The sequence below is a fragment of the Carcharhinus amblyrhynchos genome, chromosome 3 (genome assembly GCF_965287045.1).
Source record: "Carcharhinus amblyrhynchos chromosome 3, sCarAmb.v2.hapA, whole genome shotgun sequence".
NCBI lineage: Eukaryota > Metazoa > Chordata > Chondrichthyes > Carcharhiniformes > Carcharhinidae > Carcharhinus > Carcharhinus amblyrhynchos.
Genome location: NC_137326.1, coordinates 13,836,408 through 13,860,403, shown reverse-complemented (window position 1 = coordinate 13,860,403; position 23,996 = coordinate 13,836,408). Strand labels below are relative to the sequence as shown.

Genomic DNA, 23,996 nt, shown 5'->3' with positions numbered 1-23,996 from the left:
CGCCTGCCTCCTTGACTGTATCACCTATTGAATTGCTGTCAGTAGTCTCCTGATGGCGGTATCTCGCTGGGATGTCGAACCGACTTGACTCCCTGTGATTTTACCAGCTTTCCCTTCAAAACCACCCCCTGGGGGCCTGTAAAACTCCAGCCAACAAACAAGATGGTCCTGTTGTAAGGCAGTAATTTTATGGCCAGTCTGCAGTAATTAAAATGTTTTTGTGTACATATGGAGACAATTAACAGTAAAATCTTGTGTAAAAATTAGGACTTCATCCAGCACAATTTGGCCTGTTTAATTTGCATCCGTACTGGTTTCAAAATCAGTTTGGAAAGACCTTTGCTACGTATGACTCATTTTTATTTCCTACACACACTTGCTTATTCCCCTCTTATTCTCTTTTTCACCATCTATCTCTTAACAATTCTTTGCCTCTCTCTTCCTCCCACTTGCTTTTTGCATGTGTCCTGACATATTTGCCCGCTGTTCTTCCTCTCTGAAAATGGAAGCCTCAGTATTGGGTGGTCTTATCACCGTCTTTTACATCTTTGATTCATTTCCCCTGATTCTGTGGCATGTAAACACTTTGGTCAGAGCAAGGCCAATCCCGCCCAGTGTTAACACATCCTTGAGCTCAGTATTTCGCGCTTACTGTGTAAACAAAGAAAATTTCAAGAACAAAATGATGTTTAGAAGACATACCAATGGCAATTCCTTCTTTAACCTCTCTCAGTGCACAGTTCTGATGTGCAGCTTCCTTTCACACTTTCCTTCTGCCACCTTGACTCTTGTATTTTTTTTCCCTCTTCTCCCTTGCTTTGCAGAGATGCGGGCTGATGGTAAGTTGTTCCGCTCACAGCTGGATTGTGTCATGCTCTGCTTCGCTTGATGTGGAAGTTACTTTTATAAAATAATAGCAAAATACTGCAGATGCTGGGTCTGGTGGCATCGGCGATGAGAGAAACCAAGTCAACGGGCGGGAGCTTTCTCCCTCTCCATGCCTTGCTTCATGGCAGCGGGAGCCAGCATGCCGCTCGCTGGTGGCGGGATCTTGTGGTCCTGCCATTGTCAACAGGGTTTCCCATTGAATGCACCCCTCACCGCTGGGAAAACGCTGTGGCGGAGGCTCGCTGTTGGGATGGTAAGATTCAGGTGGCGTGAACACCAGCGAGATGTCACCGAATGTTTCGAGTCCACAAGCGGTTATTGGATAGGCACATGGAGGGGATAGCTTGATCTTGAGATTGGACATAGCTCAGCACAACATTGAGGGCCGAAGGGCCTGTACTGTTCTATGTTCTATTGTTCCACATGACTGTTCTTCAGAACTCTGTGGACTCTCTGCAAATGCTGCCAGACACACCTGCTAACTGTTTCCAGCATTTTCTGTTTTTATTTCTTATTCTGGTAGCCCCCTCTCAGATGGCTCTCTTATACTGTAACCCACCTATTTCAGGCACTGTCATTCGACACTGTGGGGAGGAGCTTGGCTGGTTGGAACCTGATCTCTTCAACTGTACCTCTCCACCATTCACACAGCTGGCAGCCACTGTAAGTACTGATTTGGAAAAACCTACGGCGGCTTTCAGAGCTTAATGTGCTTTGAACCAAAGATAATCAATTATAAATAACTTCCAGCGAAAATTTCAGCCGCAGTGCTACATAACCCCGTACTGCAAAATGTGGGCATTGTGGTAGTTAATAAGATATTAACGGTAGGATTTTTAACCAATCCCCATCAGAATATGGCAGGGATATCTTGAGGAGCTGCTGTCCATTGTCCTGTGCCACTTCCCGATTTTCTGCTGAAAGACTGTTGCTTGGGAATTAATCATTCCCAAATATGTTGGTATCCCCTCAGATAAGTTGCTAAATAATACCACTTATTTATCTGTAAATAGATGGTACAAAAGTGGGAGAGAGCTGGCTAGGTGGCAAGTCGATGGATCAGCTTGTCCCTAACGAGACAGGATTCAGTCACTGTTCCAACTGAGGCAGACTCGAGGGTCTGCATGTACACATTACGCCGTAATAAAAATTAAAGCCCTTTTCCCTGGTTTGGCAAATAACCACCAGGTGACCTGTCTTTGGACAGAGAAGTAGATGGTATTTCTTGGCTTAGATATCAAAGTTCACTAGTGACCTCTGTTGACAGACACAGGTTATGCTCCTTCCTAACTGAGGTACATTTTTAAAAAGCACTTTCATCTATCTGTAGCACTTTTTAAATCTTAAAGACTAGGATTCGCTGTCAGAAAAAATAAACAAATGTGAGGCGAGGATATGAAGAGATTTCTTTTCATGCAGAGGCTTGTTAGAAAATGCAGTGATTTACCACAAGGAGTGATTGAGTCGAATGTAGCATCTTTCAGACAACCCTGAATAGTCAGCTGAAGCAAAGGAAGAAAACAGCTTCTGGAAAGTGGGTGGAGTGTGTGATTAATTTTGGTTCATTGTAATAAGGAGCCAACACACAGAAGATTAACTGGTTTACCTTCTTTTCTATGTTGAAAGCTTCCATGATTTAATCTTTTATATGTGATTTTTAATGCAGCTACATAATGCTTGCAATGATGTACAAACAATGACAAATCGCAAAAAAACTCTCTCATCTAAGCAGCCCACATCACATTACGTGACACAGTGTGTCTGGCACAATATGTTAACCGCCACCCACCCAAAAAACTGTGAGCCCCTGGGAAAGGCAAAAAAACAATCCATAAAATCTAGACAGCTTGAGGGAAGGAATTTTAAATTCTAACCCCTCGTGATGAAAACTAGTCCAAGAAATCACTGACCCTGAATTCCTTGTAGTACCCCAGTCAGAAACAGTTCCAGCTCTCACTTGGTTTATATTTGTTGTATCTTTCTGATGATTTATAATCTGCTGCATCCTTTCTTTCCTGTGAGATATTGTTGGTTGACATGAATCATCCAGGAGCTCTGGAGGGGCAATGAGTTTAAACACTAGATGAATTTGGCATTTGACCCAACTTTGAATGGTCTACCACTATTTTCATATAGTTTACGCCACACGTACCACTGTGACTTCTTTGACGTAAGTTTACCTTTGTCCCTTTGTCTCTGGTGAAAGCTGGAAAGGCTGGAGAGGAATGAAACTGAACTAAATACCATTGAGGCAAAGAAACTGGCTCGACGTATGCGAACAGTCACAGAGGAGATGGACCAATACTTCGGAAATGATATCCACATCACATATCGCCTTCTCTTGAAGATGCTGGAATTTGAGTGCAGACAGCGTGGATTTAACCTTACAGCAACACAAGATGTACATTTTACAGAGGTAAAAAAAACTGTTAGAAACTTGATAAAATAGTGGGCACAAAGCAACCATTCATTTAAGCCTCAGTGCCAACTCCTGTTCAGGTGTAGTAAACACGAGGTAAAGGGAACAATTTACTCCCATCTGGTGCTACACAACTTTTGTGTGGCTCAGTGTCAATTCCTATATATGCACACAGCATGTAAGAGGAACAGTTTACTACCATCTGGTGTTGTGCAGATCTGACAGCAGAAGGGAATTGCCAGTAATATTTTGCTCATTGAACTGAAGACAAGATGGTGAAACAGTAAAATAGAGAAAGCAAACTTTATGGACAAGTACCAACGTTACTCAATTAGGAGTAGGATTGATATAGATAAGATAAACATTTCGACCTTCTAGACTGAGAATGTTTATGGATTCAATGAACATAATGGTGGAAAAATTAATTTCCAACATAAATGATAATTGCCGCATGAATAGAACTGACTACCTTGGCAGTGGAGTCATTGCCAGATTCATTTTTCTTTCTTCCTTTGCCTCCTGGTAAATAACATTCAGAAGGAGCACAGAGAATAACCCTTTCTGGATTTGTCCTTCCTGGCACAAGTGTCACTTTTGTTCATGGGAGTCGAAGAAGACCAACGTGATTTCCTGTGTTTGTTCCAAAGACACAGAGAGAGAATGTAAAAGCAGATTTCACTGTGGGGTCACAATGGCTCAGCCGGCTGCCAGTCATAACTGAGGCTCGTGTCCAGCTTGTTAGACTCGGAGAATTTAGAAATGGGACCCACAAAGAACATTTTCATCTTGGATTGGCTTTCTTCTTAGATTGTCTGAACATAAATAGGAGCAGTATAGACAAGGCTCACTTAAACTAGTTGCCGTTGTATAGCACTATCAAATTAACTTGCTTCTAATGGAAATACATATTTCGAAACCTTAAAAAGCGCAATGTACAGCAACAGTGCATATTCCCAATCAGCTATAAGACTTCAACATCTTGCACACCAGTGTACAAAGCTGTTGTGGCGATTTGTGCCAAAACCGTGTGATGGCTGATGAAGTGTGAACAGACATGCAGGGCTATTGTCATTATGCCTTCATTGATATTGGGGAAAGCCCATCAAATGGCCTGACTGAGGTTAGCTCCATGAAAAGAGCAAGGTGTCACACAGAGAAGCAGAATAGCGCAGCGGCTACCCACGAAGATAATTGTTGAATTCATCAAATCTGTAAGCAGAACCTTTTGCTCCTGTTACACTTCATAACAGGAGACTTGGAATTATGAAGCATCAATTACTTATTTATGAAGAGATATTTATTCCCCGTGCAACCTATTAAAACAAAGCTTATTTACAGAGAAATCCATTGTAAAAGGTCATAAATAGAGATTATACTAACCATGTCGCATATGCTTCAGGATTATTTAAATTTTATTAAATGCTGGAGATTTGTTTTTCAAATATTTGCAATTTTAATTATTAATCTGAAATAAGCATACCAAGTTTGTAATATTTCATTGATCTGTGGAATCAAATTTGGAGGAGCCCATTAATCTGGAGCTATGGCCGTAACAAGCAAGATAAATCAAATAGGCCTTAATTTGGATTACATTAGTTTAAATAAGATTTCAGACCAATTATAATTAATATTTTAATAATGAGTCAAAGGTGCACACAGGCCCTAGATTTGAATTAATGTTCGTTTTTTTTTTACAGATCTGTGCCGAAGTAAAGAAAATAAATCAAATGACTTTTTTTATACTTTTGAATTGATAGAGTATATTTTACTCCCAAGTTAAGCATGTGCAGTAGTGCAGTGCCTCACTGCAACAGACTGTGGACTAACATTTTCACAGTGTGCTAGCTATGGTAAAGCATTTTTTGTTCTCTCTCACTTAATCTAATCTATCATTCTCTCCTTGAGCTCGAGTTGATGTCAAAAGAAGGCAAATGATATGTTGGCCTTCATTGCAAGAGGTTTCGAGTACAGAAGCAGGGATATATTGTAATTATACAGGGCCTTGATGAGGCCACATGTAGAGTATTGTGTGCAATTTTGGCCTCCTTTTCTGAGGAAGAATGTTCTTGCTCTCAAGGGGATGCAGCGAAGGTTTACCAGGCTGATTCCAGGGATGGCAGGACTGATGTACGAAGAGCAATTGACTGGGTTAGGATTGTTTTCCCTGAAGTTCAGATGAATGAGGGGGGATCTCATAGAGACTTGTAAAATTCTAACAGAACTAGACAGGCTAGATGCAGGAAGCATGTTCCCGATGGTGGAGGTGTCCAGAACCAGAAGTCACAATCTGAGGATATAGGTTAGACCATTTCAGATGGAGATGAGGAGTCATTTCTTCACCTAAGGAGCGGTGAGCCTATGGAATTCATTTCCACAGCAAGTAATTGATGCCAAAACATTAAATGTGTTCAAGAGGCAGCTGGGTATAGCACTTGAGGCGAATGGGATCAAAGGTTATGAGGAGAAAGCAGAATAAGGCTATTGAGTTGGACAATCATCCATGATCATGATGAATGGCAGAGCAGGCTCGATGAGCCGAATGGCCTCTTCCTGCTCCGCCCTTCTATATTTCTGTGAATTCACTCACTCAAAATCACCCTCCTCCTCAGCTCTTCCTCTGTTTTCCAATCCAATGAGGTTTCCTGATGTCCATTTGTTCACTCAGATACCAAATATCCTGTTGCCCTCACTGTTGTTAACAGTGTATGCTACCACCCGTTCTCTGGGCAAAACTCTTTTAAATCTATCAGGCATCCCTTAAGAACTGCTGTGATAAAATCTGTCCCAAAGTAATTTGATTGGAAGTGTTTTAGAAAACACTTCTATTGTCCTAATTCTCTAGAAGCTTGTTTTGTTATCGCCTTAATATAACTGTGGTTTTGCAGACAGTGATTAGGATAAGTGTGCAACACTCAACTTAAATTTTTGTCTTAAGAAGTGCTGACTGCATTGTCAATATTGGAGTTGAGGCTATCTTACTGTAAAATTAAATCATGTCAGATTTGTTTTTTTTAAAGTTAACACACATGAATGCAAGATTCAAGCAAATAGCAAAACAGCAAGCTGTTATAAGTTGCTATAAGATATGCCAGGTTACAGCGCTGATGTACCAGCTCTTGTGTACAATTTTTAGAACCTCCTCAGAACAGGAAGTGCGGCTCTGGATCTAGAAAATGCAGAACACTGGAGTACACTTCAGCAGACAGAGCGAGGAGCAGCACATTTGATGGGACAACTTGAGGAATACATGAGGACACTGGCACAAAACATGAAGCTTACCTACCTCAATCCAGTTGCTATTGTAACCCCCAATATAAGTGAGTACCTCTTTCAAAATGTCCGAGAGTATAGTAGGAGGTTCATGATGTTCTCTTCAATTTCCATGCAAATTAGCCTATCGCTGCAGCATGTTGTGTGCTAACATGTTTTGTCACAAAGTAGTAGCTTATTGTAGTGTGTCCTACCAATGTTAAGGATTGTAGATTTTAACAAATAAAACGTAATTTGCACATATAAATTCAAACTAACACAGCAGGTTTTATTGAGATGTTTTCTGTACGTACAAGGTGCAAATTGAAAGTAAAACAGCAGCCTCTGCAAATGCTGTAATGACATCATCATCAAATCATGTGATCGTTTCTTAAAGAAACCTGCAACCCTTTTAAATATGTAACAGTTATGTTTCCCTTCCTTTAGTTGTTGAACATGAAAAAAAGTGTAAAATAAAATAAAACTTTGCCCTAAGCTAATAATGATTATTTGGTTCTTTTTATGGGCATACAGGAAGGAAAAAAATGTTGATATATCTTTGCTAATACTGAAAATTCAAAAGCTAAAGCATTGTTCTGTTTTTGCATATTTTTCACCGCTGAGAAATCTTGACTCTGCGCTCCATTAATTCTCATTTGTGGTGTTCTGTTTCAGTCCTAACTATTGATCATGTAGAGAACAGCACTAAAACAAGGAAACGTTTTCCCCGCTATCACAGTGGACTCTTCCGTGGCCAGTCTACGTGGGATGCACAGACGCACATCGTACTGCCAACATCTGTTTTATTTCCATCAAAAGTTAAAGGTAAGCAGAAAACAGCTGCAGGTGTCACAGCTAGTGTTATTCCAATGAAGTTGCTTATCAATGATTGTGGGTGGATTTTCAGAGAATGTACATCAATCAATGTTGGTAGGATTTCATAAATGAGAGATAATAATAAATGGATGGGATTTCATAAACAATGCTTGCCACTGAGACCGTGGATTTTGATGAAAGAAGTATTTGTGTGTTGTAGAACCCATGAGGACTTAAAGTTTTCTGCCTTTGCAACCTCTAGTAATGTTGTATATGCCTCTCATTTCATCCTGTGCCTGTGCAGCTGTACCCACCTCCAAAACAGAGAACTCTATCCAAGTGCGGAATGAAACTAGTAAAGTTTTACATCAACGGATTTTACCAGAGCCGGAGCCCACCATGACCATCCTGATCCTCCTCATTTATCGGACACTAGGTAGTTTATTACCCGCGCGATTCAACACAGATCGCCGTAACCTAAGGTATGGGTTCAGCATTGGAGTGTGACATGCGGTTTTCGCAGTGCTGAGGGTATTCAAGTATCATTAGTAAACAAACTATTTAATATGCTAATTTGCAGATTCCTAATGAATTTAATGAAATGTAGCTACCTAATGTTCATGATACGTTCTACAGAATCTCCACTGGCATTGCTCATGAAAAATACCGTTGTCTCTTGTCTTCAAACTTCCAGTTCTTTCTGACTTACGAGGAGAAATTTTCCCATTCAGACCGCCATGGGAATCGTAACGGGCAGACCATGCAAAGGTCCTTTGACCTCGGACAGGATTTTCCGGTTTATGGACGAGGGCAGCCAGAAAATCCTGCCCTTGGTCTGATTTGTGCTCATTACTTTTTTTGTGTTCTGCTTTCTTTCCTCCCATTTTTCTTTCTCTTGCTTTCTCAAGCTTTATAATTTGTGCTCATGTTCAACTCTTTCCTTATTTTCTATTTATGTGTCTCCTGCTGTCCCCTGTCTGTCTATGCTTTGCTCAGTTTCTCTTTTTCTTTTTTCCTCTCTTCCCATATTTCAGGTACTTTATATGCCTTTGAACTTGATCTTGTCCACCTGCCTGTTCATTCATGCGATGTATCAATGGCAAGACTGCATTTATTGCCCATCCCTAGTTATCCTAAAATATTTTTGAAATGTACTAAAAGTAAAGACCAGAATTTTCCTGAATATCGGCAAAGGCCAATAGCAGGTGGGAAAAGCAGCATTGAAGCCACTGGCACCAATGGCGGTGAAGGTGCTCCTTACAACACTGCCAGGTTGGGCATTTGGCCAGTGTCGATATGGGTGCAGCTATATATCCAATTCTGAATGTGTGTGACTTAGAGGTAATGGGGTTCCCATGCACCTTTGATCGTCAAGGTAGAGGAAACTGCGGATTTGGTAAATGCTACCGAAGAAACCTTGGCAAGTTGATACAAGACACCTTGTAGATAGAATGTATGGCGGCCATGGTGATGGCATAGATGTCTAAACTAGTGACTGAGATTCCAGGCAAATGGATTACTTTGCCCTCGATTGTTTGGGGCTTCTTGCATATTGCACCTACGTGTATATGGGCAAGTTCAACGTATTCCATCATAATCCTGCCTTGTGCCTTGAAGGCAATAGGGAGGCTTTGGCAGGCTAACGAATGCCCAACTTCTGACAAGCTGTAATAACCATGGCATCTCTATGGCTAGTTCAGTTTCTAATTAATGGTGACCACTTCCAGCATCTTGCCCCACCCTCACTACACCTCACATATATAGTGGGGACTCTGTATTACAAATGAAATTGAATACTCTGCAATCATCAGCAAAGTAAGTCTCCATTTGACTTCACAATAGAGAGAAAGTCATTGCTGTGGAGCTGAATGTTGTTGGATCTGGGACACTGCCCTGAGGAACTCCTGTAGTTTTCCTGGGGTTGAAATAACTGGCTTCCAACCATCATTGATGCTGGTTATGATTCTTGCCACTGGAGAATTTCCCCGATGCCCATTGGCACTGCTTTTTATCAGGCACCTTGATGGCGCTTAGATTCACACTCGCCTTATCTCAACAATTCAGCTCTCATATCTGTTTTTAGTCTATGTGATTTGAAGCCAGGTGGTCTTGATGGAACTCTAAATGAGCATTGATAAGAAAGTTATTGCAAGTAAATGCTGCTTGTTACTGGTATTGACCACTCTTTCCATCACTTTACTGATAGTTGAGAGAAGCTGCTAGAATGGTAATTGGCACTGATGTGAATGAGTTGTTAACCTATTTGTTAAAAGTGGTTGGGCTGTAAATATTGGTCAGAATACTCAGCAAATTACCCTGACCGCCTTCAAATAATGCCTAGGAATCTTTGACATCTACTTTAATTGATAGAAGAAACCTTTGCTTAACATCTGATCTGAAAGCTGACTCTTCTAGCAATGCAGCACTTGTTCAGTTCTGAACTGAAATGTCAGGCTGGATTGTGTGCTCAAGTGGCTAATTCAGTACTGAATTGTTCCTTGTCTTTGCTGGGAAGGTTTGGCCAACCATTGGTTTCCCGTTAATGATTACGGCTGAGGTTGTAAACCTGTTTTAAGGGATTATGATCTTTCAGTGTACCATATTTTCTTTATTTTAGAACCAGAATTTGTGCAATAATCTGAAATTGGTTGAAGCGACCTTCCAATCTCTCCCGCTCCTTTCTGTCTCAGGATTATTGAACACCTTCATTTATTTTAAAATAATTGCAGACTTCCGAAGCATCCTGTAATGAACTCTCCAATCGTGACCATCTCTATCTTCAACAACAACACCTTTGTCCATGGAACTTTGAACACACCACTGACACTGGAGTTCCGTCTACTAGAGACCGCCAATCGCAGCAAGCCTGTATGTGTCCAATGGAATCATTCCAGTCTGTAAGTACATTGAGCTATCCATGTCAGGTTGGTTTTGTGGAGCCCAAAAACCAAGTAACCATGGGTGTGTTACTAAGTAAGTTTCCTTCTATACTGTAGTGTCTGAGCTTCAGAAACTGACCTTTATCACATATTTGCCACAAGCTCAGAGCCATGTGGGAGGGATGGCAAATTGTCAATGAAGACGTCTAGAATACAGACTGTTGTTGGTCTTTAGACTCTAGAGCAGTTGCAACATAGTGTACCTGATGTCAGACGCATGATTGAAAATGCAATGAAGTGTCAAGCGTGTGCGAAAGCAGAAACCCAAAAGGTGGGGTTGATCACTCCCACTTTTATCTGTTGATCCCACAGTATTTCCAGGGTCATGGCTCTTCCTCATAATCCAAATGGAGGTAAATAAACTGGAGAAACTCTGAAAATTGCTCCTGACCACCAAGGTTTATGGGGCAAAGTTTTCAGCATATCAATTCAACATTATATTTTCATCTAGCAATACAACATAGGCTGTTCGGCTTGACTGGCTGCCTGTGACAGATGAGAATTCCATTAGTTGCACAGGTGAAGATTCAATTTTCCCCCAGGGGTTGAGCTGTCTTTTTTTATTTCTGTCTTTTTTATTTCTGTAAGAAAATATCTTGCCTTTAAACCGCACCTGCTGAATGCAAAGCCAAAATAAACAATTTTTATCTCTCTTGCTGCTGCCAACATTTCAACCTTATAGTGTTTTCTTGCCTTGTCTAATTCATCAATTTATAAGTGCGTTCGGAATTGAAAGAGTGTACTGTGCAGAATATTGTAGTCTTTCCTTCTCCATTGAGCTTCACTTCTGAATTATAATGCAGCCAGCCTGCCAAAATACAGTTAGTGCATTTCGCTTTAATACTGTTTTATTGAGATTTCCTTTCGTGTAAGAGAGAGGAATCTGTAGTCAGTAATTTGCTGGATGTTTACAGTTTAGTTACAGGGTGTAAAGTATTGCTGGCTGGGAGCACCCTCACCTATTTTGGGGACAGAGAAATGTTGCTACTCCATCTCTCCTCATGGCACATTCTAGATTGGATATTTTTGATGCTGGATTCAGTTTGGTGAGGCTGCCTTCAAAATGTGGGCACAACTGAAATAAAATATTTTTTGTTAAATAAAAAAGATATCTGTATAAGTTGCTGTCAAGGATAGCAATATGAAACTATTGCTCCTAAGCTTCTAATCTTGGTCCTTCATTATTCTTGCTGCATGGGCTATGAACAATGTAGGAAAAGGAAATACATTTTCTGGGTTTGGATGTAAAATGGAAATGTTCCAGATGATTGGAATCTGGGCAGTTCTCATATCCAAGTATGAAATTTTATCATTAACTTTTGATTGCTATGTTAATTTCATATTGTATCAATTGTGTTTGGAATCAAATAAGGATTTAAATCTACTGTTCTTTAATATCTACCCTTTGTATGCTGTGTGAGTGGGGAGGATGTGTGTACATTTATACTGCTTTGCCTATTAAAGGTAAACTAAATCAAAATTAACCATGGCAACTCATTTGCCTACAATGGCAGCAAGCCGTTCTGGAATTTGTACCCAGTCATATGAGCATTTTTATTCTAACTCTAACCATGTCCCATTGGTATGAATGTCCTGTGTCTGCATCTGTTGGATCTGACACTCCCACAATCAATCTAAATGTCATAAGGCTTTGGAGGAACATATTACGGCTCATAAAATCTGGCTCATTTTGGGGGAAAACTGAGTGAATGCTTATGATGTACAAAGGCTTTTTATGTTTTGACTACTACTATGGAACTCTGACAAACTTTCTGTGAACATAAGAAATAGGAGCAGGAGTAGGCCATCTGGCCCTTCGAGCCTGCCCCGCCATTCAATAAGATCATGGCTGATCTGTCGTGGCTCAGTTCCACATTCCCGCCCTCTCCCCATAACCCTTAATCCCCTCTCTTATCAAAAGCCCATCAAGCCGCGTCTTAAAAATATTTAGTGAGGTAGCCTCCACCACTTCAATGGGCAGAGAATTCCAGAGATTCACCACCCTTTGAGTGAAGAAGTTCTTCCTCAACTCCGTTCTAAACCGGCCCCCCTTTATCTTGGGGCTGTGCCCCCTAGTCCTACTGTCCTTTCTGAGCGGGAAGAGTCTCTCCACCTCTATCCTATCCATCCCATTCATCATCTTATACATCTCAATGAGATCTCCCCTCATTCTTCTAAACTCTAACGAGTACAAGCCTAGTTTATTCAGCCTCTCCTCATAGCTCAACCCCCTCAACTCCGGCATCAGCCTAGTAAACCTCCTCTGCACTCCCTCCAAGGCCAAAATATCCTTGCGTAAGTACGGTGCCCAAAACTGCACACAGTACTCCAGCTGCGGCCTCACCAATGCCCTATATAGCCGCAGCAAGACCTCCCTACTTTTATATTCAATCCCCCTCGCTATGAAGGCCAGCATCCCATTCGCCTTCCTGACCACCTGCTGTACCTGCAAGCTGGGTTTTTGCGACTGGCCTGTTGAACTTCTTGTGTTCCTTGGCAGTAGCTAATTAATTAATGAGCAACAGAAAATTGCAGACTACAGCTATAAATGACCCAGGACAGGAACATCAGCACTCCTGTCTCCTCCCAGACATGGTGCAGCACCTGTTGGGTCCCCAAGGTGACTCCAGGAGGAAAATCTCCCCACTAGTTTTCTCAGCAATGTTAATAGATAACCTACTCAACTTATTGACCCCTGTCATTTGTTTGGGGTTAAAGAAATATTCCAACAGCAACTTCCTCATTGTTCCTTGGAGAAGTTGTTATAGGAGAATGGAAATGAGAAAAATATCAGCCATGATTGAATGGCGGAGCAGACTCAATGGGCCGAGTGGCCTAATTCTGCTCCTATGTCATATGGTTCTTATGGTTCCTGCCACAAACTGTAAATGTATATATTTGAGAGAAGTCTAGTAATCCAATACCAATAATTCCATACATTAAAACAGCCCTGGGCATGATCTCCTCTTATACCTGCCCTCCTCCCCACTCCCTCCAGAACTAATCATGAATATGCATGGAATTTAAGTCAATCGTAAATTTACAGAATAAGTGATGCAGGCCAGATCCATTTCCAGTCATTTGTTTAATGGCATGTGGCCTGGTATCATTTGGAGGCTTAAGCCTGACACGGCTGCAAAATGTAATTATTTTCTGTTTAATAGCTCGTAGATGCCCAATGCAAAATCGATGACTGTCGAGTAGGATGGGTGGTAAATATTTTGACATCAATTGGAGAAGAGGAAGGATTAGTGTTGGCAAACTCTATTTGACCCTGGTCCAACTGTAATCAGACTCTGTAGTTTCATGATCTCTTGACCTCCAGCAGTCTATAGCTATTAAGTGCAGATGGCAAGTGCAAGTGAGGTGCAAGGCAGTAATTGAGTTAAGGGAATGTGGCAATGCCTTAAAATGCAAGGGCAAAGCAGAGCTGTTCCCTGCGATATGCAGTTACTATCTCCTATCTCTTATAGTTGTACCTTGTTCTTTAGAATACATACGAAGTAATGTTTCATTTATTTTCAGAGCACATTTCATTTGTTGCCTGTGTGTTATTTTTGTTGTGGTAAAGCAACACTCAGTGGTATGATTCATGTCATATTTTATCTTTGAAAGTAAGTGAAAAATGGTTTGCAGAATACTTTTGCCTTTTCAGATTTTTTTAGAAGTGGGAAATTCAAATCAAGGGGTGGATCTTACCCCCAATCCCCAGCAAAACAGCACCCAAAGCCCAAACAACTCAGCCCTAAATCTGGCATATTGGAATTCTGTTTGACCTTGGTTTTTGCAAAAGGTCGTTTCAGTGTCATCGCTGTGTGCGTGTGTGTGTGTGTGTGTGTGTGTGCGTGCGCGCACATGCATGTACACAAAACGGTATTTGTGCCTTGCATGCACATTTCTGGTACAGACCATGCTAGATGACATTTTGGTGGCTACTTTGATGCAGTTGTTAAGAGTGCGTGCTGCAAGTGTACAGAGAAGGGGATGCCAGTCAGTGTGTCATTCTGATTTGACTGTAGCAATGCCATTTGCAAATTCAAATCTCCAACACATGACCTGTCATAACTTCACTTAGCTGATTGAACATGCATTCAGCAGGAAGGATACCCTATCAGTGCTAGGTAAGAGAATCATCAAATACATTCAGTTTAGTTGCTGATTAATTTTGACTGCCTGCTGCTTGGTTTGTAGAAAGTGAGTTTTCTATTGTTATTTAAAAGTTGGTGAAATCTACAGGATGTAGTGCAGTATGAGGGCCTTAGTTCTTATTCTAAGGGTTTTGTTCCCAATCATAGTGCTGTAATTTCTTTCCCCATTGATCTGCAGCATGTCAGGGAGAATGAGGTGAGGCCACTCAGAGGATTACAAGCTGCGCAAGGAGGGGGAGAAACGTTCTGAGCATTAATCCAGTGCCCTTAGGGAGTGAGTTCTCTGTTTTACTAAGGCAAGGCTAATCAAAGGTACTACCTGCAGCCCATGAGCCAGGAGGAACAGCAATGCCACTCACTGGTGACCGTGGCCATGAACTTCACACCAGACTTCTTCCAGGCTGGAGCAGGTACTGTCCTAATGTTTCATAGTTCAGTGTCCACTGCTGCTTGAAGTAGGACGTTGACGCATTGTAAGCCATGAAGGAGAATACCAGTATTCTCTCTTTTCAGAGAAAAGTAGACAGAATGAGCTTGCAGCTTCAGCAGACTAGCAGGCTTCCCAGTAATAGAGGATGCCTCGACTGCACACACATTGATTCGCAGACAATGCATCTCAATGCAATGACATTCTGCAACCACAAAAGGTTCCACTCCCTGAATGAGCAGTTGGTTTTTATCCGTGCTCAGTACACCCCGCAGGTCAATGCCCAGCACCCTGGCAACAGTCACGGAGCCTTCATTCTGCATCAGTGCAATCTACCGTTAGTATTTTAGCCACAATATCAACTGATGATTCCCAAAGGGTGATAAAGGCTTTCAACTGACCATCTGGCACATGACTCTAGCGTATAACTCATGTACACGTGAGCAGCCTCCACATAGTGAGAACCATACTATCAGATGAATTGCAATCAGGCAGACCACCGGCCAGTTTAAGAAATGCTTCAGTTGCCTGGTCCACTCGCTGGTGTTTCTATTAGGTTTTGCCTTGTTCTACTACATCCTGCAGAATCTTACCATCATGTGGGCATGTCACTTGCCACCTGGTACATGTGAGCAGCAGATGAGGAGGAGAAGGAAGGGAGGAGACAGCCCCTTTCTAGCTGTGCTATCTATGGTCGACTCATCTGACTGCAATACTGGTGACCTCAACCCCAATTCCATATAAAGCAACAGTGCCTCACATTGCTTTTCTTTTCTTACTGACCATTACCGTGTCCTCTTGGTTACAATGCTGAAGTAAAACCCACTGTTAACGAAACGTCCCAGAGCAATTTTATTTAACAAACCACATATCGCATATAAAAGTCAACATCTCAGCCTTGTACATACTTTTAATGCCTATCTTCTGTGTATTTTTTGCTACCCTAGAAGCTACAGCATGCTGGTGGAAGGGATCTGACCTTTCCCAGGCAACACTGCAGATGACCATGTAGACCTGCCTTTGCACTGCCCAACTTTGACACAGGCAGCAGCAGTCTGCATTGATTGGCTGCCTTGCAAGCAATAGCAAGGATACTAACAGAGTGACTAGTGATGGGAGTAATCAGTGGCTGAACCCTGCATGCCTCTTAATGCACTGGTAGCATAGCCATGAATGAAGTCAACATTCTGAGCCTGCATGGCAGTAAGTTGCACCAGCACGACTTCAGTCATTATGTGGCTTCTGCTTGTGCTGCAGTGGAAGCTGAGACGTCAGCCGTTGGTTGGGTCCACAAGAATTCTCATGCTATGGATGGGCTCCAGTGTCAAGTTGATGTTGGAATCCTCCAGTGTCCTCAACAATGACTCCAGACTTTCTGGTAAGTCTCTCAATGCACCAAACATTTACAGGCTCTTTTCTCCTTGCTGCCCATTGGCTTTCTTAACTGAGGTTTTCGCAGCAAAGCTGATGTGTGACTTACCGTTTGGCAAGCTGACACTTGCTGACCGTTTCCACCTCCCTACCTCACTCCCCACCTCCCCCTCACCCCACTCCTCCCCCAAACCAGTCTGCCCAGTTTCTCAGCACATGCAGATCCCACCTCTAATCCAATCTCTAAAATACAGTGTCCATATCTGAGTTGCGATTGTCAGATTATGGTGCTGCATTATCATCAGTCTCTTTAACCTCCTGCACCTTACGCTGTTATTCCACTGCCTGAGCAGCTTGCATTTCTTGGGTATCTGAAAGGAGAAAGGCACTGGGGTAGAGTTATGATGAGGGGAAACTGGAGAAGCAAGAGATGCATGCGAGATGTGCAATGAAGCCAAGTGGAACATGAGAAGGATTAGGCAGGAGCATACCGTGATTCTTAATGGTTTTTGCCTCACTGATAGTGATAGCCTTAGTCACAGCCATACTGATGATTACAAACACAGTCTCCTTCGTTGCGGGGAGGAGTCCTTTGTCGTTAGTGGCTGCTGCCTTTGGTGGTGTCCTGCTTGAGAGAAGGAAGTGTGTAAGTGAGTGTAGTGCAATTGTCGCTGTCAGAAGTGTGAAATGTGCGTGTGAGACTTGATGGAGAATGTTTGGTCAATGAGAAATGGGAGATTGGTGCATTGAGCAGTGTGTAAGGCTACTGGTGCAGTTGATAGAATGTGAGATTTGACAATGCATTCACTGTGCAAGGTCAGTGAACTTCTTCTGGTACTACACCTAGGTTGTGAGACTATCATGAGCTTGCCATGGCATCCTCCTAATCAATGCTGTGCACTGTTACCAAAGACCAAAATGCTTGGACATCTGAGCGTAGAATTCCCACTGTGTTCCCCGATCTCCTATCGTGTGATTGCTGCAAGCCCCAGGGAAATGGCATGATAGACCAGTTACACTTTCTCCAGCAGTTTCACTGATTTGCCAAAGTACCAATGAAATCAGATGAGCAGTAGATGTTCCAAGTGTGCTTATTTAGTGAAAGTCACAAGATCCAATTAGAAAGTTCACACTTAATGGAAACCAGGAAGAGAAAAGGAAGCTCAACACATTGGTTTGTCAGAATGCTGTCTGTGCTGCCGACTCAAGTAGTGGGATAATTTTGCACCCACAGGACCTTGTGCTTGATTTCAGTTATGCTGTCAGATGTATAGTGAAGGTCAGGAAATCATTCCTGGGAAATGAGGGTAAAGACGGCCAGTCACTCAGGCTGCTGTCCGTCCTACCAGTTGGTTAAGGACTCACGTTGACAAAAACCTAGACTGACGACAATCTCACCACCTGGTATGTTATGGGACTTTAAAGGCAAAGGTCTAAATTTGCACGAATTTAAAACAAAACCTTTCTCTGTGAGTAAATGACTTCATTTTCAATTTTCCAGCCCTTCACTTTGCATTACCAGATGGAAGAGAAACAAAAAGGACTATTGCACTCTCTCTCTACTTAGTTCGATCTTTTAAATACCAATGTTGACAACAACCATCAAAGACTTGCCTAACTAATAGTCACATTGTCTTGCAGATCTGAACCAGCCGGCACCTGGACAGCAAAGGACTGTGACCTTGTTCACCGAAACACCACACACGTTCGATGTCAGTGTTCACAGCTTGGTATCTTTGGGGTTCTAATGGATATTTCACATCGCGAAGTAAGCATTATCAAAATGTTGAATATTAATTCAAGCCACTTTGCTCCAGCGATGTAGCATGTTCTGTCGATGTACTGATCTTCCAAGTTCTTCTTCAATGGGGCGGTAATTGTAAGAACACAAACTTCCAGCTACAGATATCAACCCCACTCTCCAGGATTTCAAAAAAAAACTGGTCTCTGACTTGGGTTTTAGGTTTTAGAAATCTATAAGGTAAATGAGAAAGCTCAGAGCAAGGAAGACATTATTAAAGATTTGCAAGTATAAATATTTTCTAAAGCTGCTGAGCCCCAGGATAAGACTTTGTAATGTTATTATCCATGATGTGGAGTTCATGTTTTAAAGATAGTGCATTTTAGATTCAGCGAGCTTGAAAGAATGATTAATGCTGCCTACTTTGCTATCAGCAGCCAGAGACTTTGATAGCATTGCCGTTTTTAAACAACATAAACACTTACCTTCAGACAAAGTTGTTATAATGGCCAAGGAATTGGAATATCTGAACCATTTGTTCATTGTAAATCGAAAGGCAGTTTCGCTTATTCTGCCTCATACCTTGGTTTGCCTGGCCACCCACAAACAATGATAAAAGTGTATATGTACGCTGCATTATAATTTGTTTATTAGTGTCACAAGTAAGCTTACATTAATACTTCAATGAAGTTAGTAAAAATCTTCTAGTGGCCACATTCCAGTGCCTGTTCAGGTACGTGAAGGGAGAATTCAGCGTGACCAATGCACCTAACCAGTACATCTTTCAGACTGTGGGAGGAAACCGGAACACCCAGAGGAAACCCACGCAGACATGGGAAGAATGTGCAGACTCCACACAGGCAGTGACCAAGCTGGGTGTCGAACCCGAGTCCCAGGCGCTGTGCCATTCTGCCGTGCGTTATCTGGAATGGTCTGAGATAGAATGGAGGAAAATAATCAGTGCCCAGTCAACCACACACTTGGGTGAAAAATAACTTTTGCTCTCCAAGTGGTGTATCTCAGTCTTAAATGCATTCAACAATGGGCAGACAATTCCAAAGTTCCAGAATTCTGAGTTAAGTAATTTCTCCTTATCCCACTTGTAAATTATCAGCCCCTTATCCCAAAACTGTTCTCCTGTGTCTTAGATTCCTCAACCAGCGGGAGCAATCTCTCAGCATCTACCCTATTAAGACCCTTTAGAATCTTGTATGTTTCAGTGAGACCATCTCTCATCCTCCTCAGCTCCAGAGAATAGAGTTCTAATTTACTAATGCCTTCATATCATTCCTAGTGAGCAAATGGACAGGATGATATGGCCTTAGTGCACACAAACAAGATAAGTCCCAAGATTTTCTAAGTGAGCCGATTTCAGTTAAGGTGTGAGCACTCTTCTATCTCATTCGAGAGATTAAATAAATTAGGAAGACTGAGTACGAAATGAGTGAGCTTCTTTGGAAAGAACAATCAAGATAACAACAGAAGGTATTTTTATAAACTGTACTACCTTATGTTCTTGCATTGGGTAAGCATCCTTTTTGTAAATGTTCCCCTGTAGCAACTGGAAGGAGACCTTGAGACCTTGGCAATTGTTACCTACTCTACTATCAGTGTGTCTCTTGTGGCCCTGCTTCTCACTTTCTTCATCCTGACCTGTCTAAATGGACTGAAATCTAACACTCGTGGTATCCATTGCAACATTGTCGCAGCCATCTTCTGCGCAGAGCTTGTCTTTCTTTTGGGAATTAATCAAACAGAAAATCAGGTAAGAAAAGAAGCCTTTAATACTAATTATTTCCCACAGCCACTGCCCTTCACCTGGCACAGTAGGAAGTCTCACAACACCAGGTTAAAGTCCAAAAAGTTTATTTGATAGTAAACCCATTAGCTTTTGAGGTTTGCCCTGTCATCAGGTGAGCCACTCACCTGACAAAGGGGCAAACCCTGAAAGCTGGTGGGTTTACTATCAAATAAACTTGTTGGACTTTAACCTGGTGTTGTGAGACTTCTTACTGTGTTTACCCCAGTTCAATGCAGGCATCTCCACATCTTCACCTGGCAAACAGAGATATTGATGCTTTGGAGTTATGTAGATGTATATGTCTCAAGCCTGTATAAAACTGCTTAGTTTCCTGTGACATTACTTGAGGACAATTTTTAAAATTGTTTTTCTTCCTGTAATTGTCAATCTGCTTTGTCTCTGATTCCCATTCTTTCTCTTTCATTCTGACATTGTCTGTGCTCCATTCTTTTTCTCTTTTCTTTCCTCTCGTACATTCTCTTGGCTACAGCCTTTTATCTCACATTTGCCCCCTTTTATTTCACATTTGGCCCCTTTTCAAAATCTCACCATCTCCTCTGTTCTTTGCATATTCCCCAGTTGCCTCCTAGACCATTTTTGTCTTTCTGAATATGTCCCTTCCTTTGTCTTTTTCTCTTTACCTTTATCACCTTGTACCAGATTTCAAAGGAAACAGTTGAAATGAAGCACGGTACTTGGATTTAGAGGAGCAGGTCAACCAGGACATGCCTGGGAAGTAGAGAAGAAACTAGTGGGAGGCTACATCAGCAGGAGAGTTGCATTAGTTCCTGAGAACTACATAAAAAATATTACACAAACCCACCAGATCTGTGGCCACACTGGACATTATGAACATCCTTTTCTGTATAAAAAAAACTAACCAGAGTGACCAAACATGTTGTTAACATCAGGAGAATTAAATAATGCTGCTATTTTACTAGCATTTAATTAGTGCCCAAATGTCATTTTTTATTACTTATTATCAGAATTTGGCAGGAACAGGAAGGTTAGTTGTGCTGAATGTTGCGTTGAATTGGATTAGGTATGAGTCAGGAAATTGTTGTTCTCGTGGTTTGGCTGTTTAGGGTGCTGCCTGTTGCTCCTCTGTCCGACTATACAGCAAGCTACCTACTAAAATTGTGCCGTGACATTTAATCTTGTCACTCGGAGGGGGCTTAGAGGATAAGGGGACATCATTAAAATTGGGTGGGAATACAGGGGTTAGGGGTGATATCCTTAGAATTGGATATGAAACGGGGGGGGTGGGGGCGGGGTGGTGATATCCTTAGGATTGGGTGTGAAGGCGAGGGGATTGAGTGCCCCTGACCTTCCCAACCCCTTGTGATTCAGTCAGCGAAGGAAAGGTCAAGGACAGGCTTCTGCCCAGAGGCCAATTAGAACCCAAGTGTAGATTGTGTTGTGAATCTGTAGAAGGATCTGGCCATTTTGCAGCTGATCCTGAACTTAAGCAGCTTCTCACTTTCCTGATCCTCAGCATGCTCCAGCTCAGCTACTCTAATCAAAAGCATCAATGTGCGAGCAAGAGTATCAGCTGTGTCCATGCTGCCATTACAGCCAATGCAGTCAGTTAACTTCAGCCAATGCCTTTGTCAACTTGAATTGCTCCGAGTGTCCACATTTAATTTTCTGTTGTGTTCACTGTGTTTTGAGAAACAAATTGGACAGCTGCTTATAATGCTAAAAATAGCCATGATTCATCTATTATAGTGTTTACCTTGTATACGGAAATTCTGATTATTCAACAGAATCAGGCTTACATTGTTCTTGTATGAAGCTCTGTTCGTTCAGCAATGCAAAACCACTTACTCTCACAGGGCCCTCCCAATGTGTATTTTAGTTCCAATATCTGCCGTAATTAATTGATTCATTCCATTCGATTGCACGCTCGTTGTTGCAGCACTGGTGTATTGTGGCTGTTAGCACAAATCACAGTAATGCTGTGATGCAAACTTCACATAATCAGGTTGGCACAGCATTGTCAGATGTTGTCTTTCAATTGGGCCACTACACTGAGATTCCAACTGTGTAGATAGATGTAAATTTGTAAAGAAAAACATTGAATTCTGTCAATGTCTTATCATTCCTTAACCAACACCAGCACAAAGCCTTTCTGGTCACTTATTGATTTGCTCTTTGTGAGAGCTAACTATACGTCAGTTGTCTTCAACATTTACCTGCATAACAGCATTTTAAAAGTAAACTCTTGTTTACTTTTGCATCAGTGGGTCCTGAAAGGATGATGAAGCCCACATTCCACAGATGAATTTTTTTGAGAATCTCTGAGTTACAGAGCAGCAACTCAGCTGAGCAATGATGGTATCACATGCTCTCCTGAGCAATATTTGAGTGTCAGCAGAGCCTCACAAGATTGAATCACTGCCTTCAACCAACTGCCAGACATTTGCTCCATGTAATTGAAACTTTTATTATAAGAAGGAACGTCAGTTTTTAGTGGAAGTTTTCCCACTGTTAAGCAGTTGGAATCTTGGGCACATAGGAAGAAACGTGATAGAAATACAACAAGCACGGGTTTGTAGTGTGCATTTATAGGTTGCTCCTCCAACTTTTACATCGATCCATTGAGTGTTTCTAAAAAAAAGCACTGCAGCTTGATTTATGTCCTACCTTCGTGAGTAATAGAAGTCCATAAAAAAGGTGGCACATCTTTATTGATTCATACAGTGCAAAGTTATCATTTTTTTTTGACCAAAATTTGACACTTTAATAGAGGATCTATATCAACTATCTGAGTTTCTTTCCAACAGTTTCTCTGCACAGTGATTGCCATCTTGCTGCACTACTTTTTCATGGCAACCTTTGCTTGGATCTTTGTGGAGGGACTTCACATCTACCGGATGCAAACTGAAGCAAGAAACATCAACTATGGTGCCATGAGATTCTACTACGCCATTGGTTGGGGAGTGCCCGCTATCATCACAGGTTTGCATTGGCAGGCTCGTATAAGTGTACACACAAACAGCTGAAAGTAGGCAGTCCAGACCAGGATAATACTATGCATAATTTTTGTGCCTATTTCTGTAAATGTAGAATGCACCACCAGCAAAAGGGAGAAATTCACTCACTTCACAAGTATTGTATCCTTGATTGGACAACTCTAGTGCTACATGTTTTGACATGATATACCCCAATAACAAGTTTTTAGATAGCCTTGCTTTATATTTATAAAGCACACTGTTGTGACGGATTGTTTTTGTAAAATGGCACAAGGACCCACTGGGAATACATAAGTTGAGAACTCCCTCCATCCCTTGACTAAATATCATCTACCAAGGTTCATGATGGAGGTTCCCAAAGTGCAGCTATCCCACTGGTTGAAATCCAGGCAATGTCTGGTCAATCCAGTGAGCTAATTACAGTGGAAAGGCTAACTCACTGAAAGCTAAACAATGCAACGCCGTGTCAGTAAGGTTGCACTCGGTTCATGAGAGAGTACAGGCTCATAGACAACCAAGATCTTTAATGGTAGGTGTTCTGGTAAAAAAAAAGCAAATGCAGTTGGGACGTCTTGTTGAAGTTGTACAAGACATTGGTAAGGCCACACTTGGAATACTGTATACAGTTCTGGTCACCCTATTATAGAAAGGATATTATTCCACTAAAAAGAGTGCAGAAAAGATTTATTAGAAAGCTACTGGGACTTGTTATAAGAAGAGATTGGATAGACTGGGAAGTTTTTCTCTGGAGCGTAGGAGGCTTAGGGGTGATCTTATAGAGATCTGTGAAATAATGAGGGGCATAGATCAGCTAGATAGTCAATATATTTTCCCAAAGGTAGGGGAGTCTAAAACTAGAGGGCAAATGTTTAAGGTGAGAGGGGAAAGATACAGAAGGGCAGTTTTTTCACACAGAGGATGGTGAGTGACTGGAACAAGCTGCCAGAGGTAATAGTAGAGGCAGGTACAATTTTGTCTTTTAAAAAACATTTAGATAGTTACATGGATAAGATGGATATAGAGGGATATGGGCCAAATGCAGACAATCGTGACTAGCTTAGGGCTGTTAGAAAAAAGGGGCAGCACGGATAAGTTGGGCCAAAGGGCCTGTTTCTATGCTGTAAACCTCTATGACTCTATAATTGTGGGAGTTATACTTCGAGTTATTGAATACAAAATGGGGTAGTGATGCAAGATTTGTATGATACATTGGTTAGCCCCA

The 23,996-nt window shown here is 41.7% G+C and overlaps 1 protein-coding gene across 1 annotated transcript in view; it reads left to right on the top strand.

Annotated features, from left to right (window-relative positions):
* celsr3 (cadherin, EGF LAG seven-pass G-type receptor 3) overlaps window positions 1-23,996 on the top strand; it is a 241,665-nt gene that overhangs the window by 166,180 nt on the left and 51,489 nt on the right. The window contains exons 18-27 of the mRNA XM_080186571.1: window positions 825-839; window positions 1,457-1,551; window positions 3,095-3,304; window positions 6,441-6,624; window positions 7,232-7,381; window positions 7,677-7,854; window positions 10,102-10,269; window positions 17,899-18,025; window positions 19,557-19,763; window positions 22,586-22,760. Of these exons, the coding sequence (XP_080042697.1) occupies window positions 825-839; window positions 1,457-1,551; window positions 3,095-3,304; window positions 6,441-6,624; window positions 7,232-7,381; window positions 7,677-7,854; window positions 10,102-10,269; window positions 17,899-18,025; window positions 19,557-19,763; window positions 22,586-22,760 (1,509 nt within the window). The remainder of the gene's footprint in view (window positions 1-824; window positions 840-1,456; window positions 1,552-3,094; window positions 3,305-6,440; window positions 6,625-7,231; window positions 7,382-7,676; window positions 7,855-10,101; window positions 10,270-17,898; window positions 18,026-19,556; window positions 19,764-22,585; window positions 22,761-23,996) is intronic.